Raw genomic sequence first — 1,556 nt, 5'->3', positions numbered from 1 at the left:
AAGGAAAATAAAAGCAATTCATTATCGAATCATCCCCGAAGCGCTCTGCTGCACCAGTGCGACGACCTGGAATCGCATGTGCGACGGCTGCATTAAATAAATTACGCTTTTGGATGAAATTTATTAATACGTTTACTTATTGTTTTGTTTTAGAGAATGAATACTTCAGAGCTTCTAAACGGGGAAACTGATGCCTAGCGCACTTGCAACGTATGCCACTACGTGTTCTCTCGCTCGTGTCACTTACGACGCCACTAGCAAGGATCATGTAGAGGAACATCCACTAGGCCCAGGCAACTATGCCCAGTGTGTTGGCAGAGGGTCCGCGGGAATCGCCACCACCTCACGCGTCATCAGCGATCTCCCGTTGCCGGACGTATGCAGATCGAATCGAGCATCGCAATCAGATGGATCAGGTGCGCCGGGAGAGAGATGCGGCATGGCATCGCAACATGCGCAACGGTCGTGAGCGTGATGGATTGGTTGAAGATCCAGAACAGAGCGAAGAGCCAGGACAAGTTGAAGAGCCAGAACTGTTGGAGCGACTGCTACAAGTCAGTGATGACGATGCACCTGCAAATGCTCTAGTCGACAGCGAAATCGACGACTATACTCCAGGTGAAGAATAGGCAGTGTCGAAGCGAAAACCAGGAAAAGATGCATAAACGAAAAATATACATGTTTTGGATGAAATTGATTGTAGCTTTAATTTGTGTATCGTCACGTAAATATTGAGTATACGGGGGATACAACAGAGACATGACACATAGTACAATTGGGGTCGACACATAGTACAATTGGGGTGGATTGCGGTATAGAGTACACGTAAAGTACAATTGGTGACGACTTAAAGTACATTTCGAGTCGACTTAACTTACAGTTTGAGTACAATAGGACAGACGTAGAGTAGGGTTGGGACCGACAAGAGTACAATTCGGAACGATAGTACAGTTGGGAACGACATTCAGTACATTTGGGGACGACGTACAGTACACTTGGGGCCGACAGCGAGTAAACTTGAAGATGACCTACAGTACAGTTGGGGACGATAAATACGTATGACGTATCCAAATTACTTACGCTTCTGAGCTGGGATCGCCGCGAGGATTTTGTTTACTGTCATATCGCCCGATATCAGACAGCTAAACTCGGTTTCAAAGCGATCCGTATCCCCATCAAACCTTGCCTGAACAAACTCACCCCCCCCCCCACACTTTAGTTCAACCTTACGGATGGAACCTGTCGTTGCAGTTGCTTCCTCGCCGCGTTTTCGCTTTCCTTATCCTCGCGGGATTTTTGTCAGGCCTGGGAATGCGTAGTCACTATCACGCCAATTGTGGTGTAGTGAAACACACGCGTGGTCGAACCATCGGTTAACGAACGTCACGGCCTGGGCAGCTTCCTCTTCTTTCGGTGGCCGGTGAATCGAATACGTCCGCCTTGCTAGAGGTCGTGATCTGCCTTCCTGTCGCGTATCGTAAAACAGCCAAATCTGATCAGAGTGCCATCCTTACGCGACTTGCGTTGAAGCCCCAATTGAATGTCGCCCTTCTTCA

General features: G+C 48.2%; 1 protein-coding gene across 1 annotated transcript; it reads left to right on the top strand.

Annotated features, from left to right (window-relative positions):
- Positions 1-299: 299 nt before the first annotated feature.
- PPTG_00315 (hypothetical protein) lies at positions 300-629 on the top strand (the record flags this gene model as incomplete). Its single annotated transcript, XM_008891695.1, has 1 exon — positions 300-629. One exon carries the CDS (start codon positions 300-302, stop codon positions 627-629), a length of 330 nt encoding a protein of 109 aa, XP_008889943.1.
- Between the last annotated feature and the right edge of the window lie 927 nt (positions 630-1,556).

This window comes from Phytophthora parasitica, assembly GCF_000247585.1.
Source record: "Phytophthora parasitica INRA-310 unplaced genomic scaffold supercont2.1, whole genome shotgun sequence".
Classification (NCBI taxonomy): domain Eukaryota; phylum Oomycota; class Peronosporomycetes; order Peronosporales; family Peronosporaceae; genus Phytophthora; species Phytophthora nicotianae.
The sequence above is the reverse complement of the archived record's forward strand: the minus strand, read 5'-3'. Positions and strand labels throughout refer to the sequence as shown.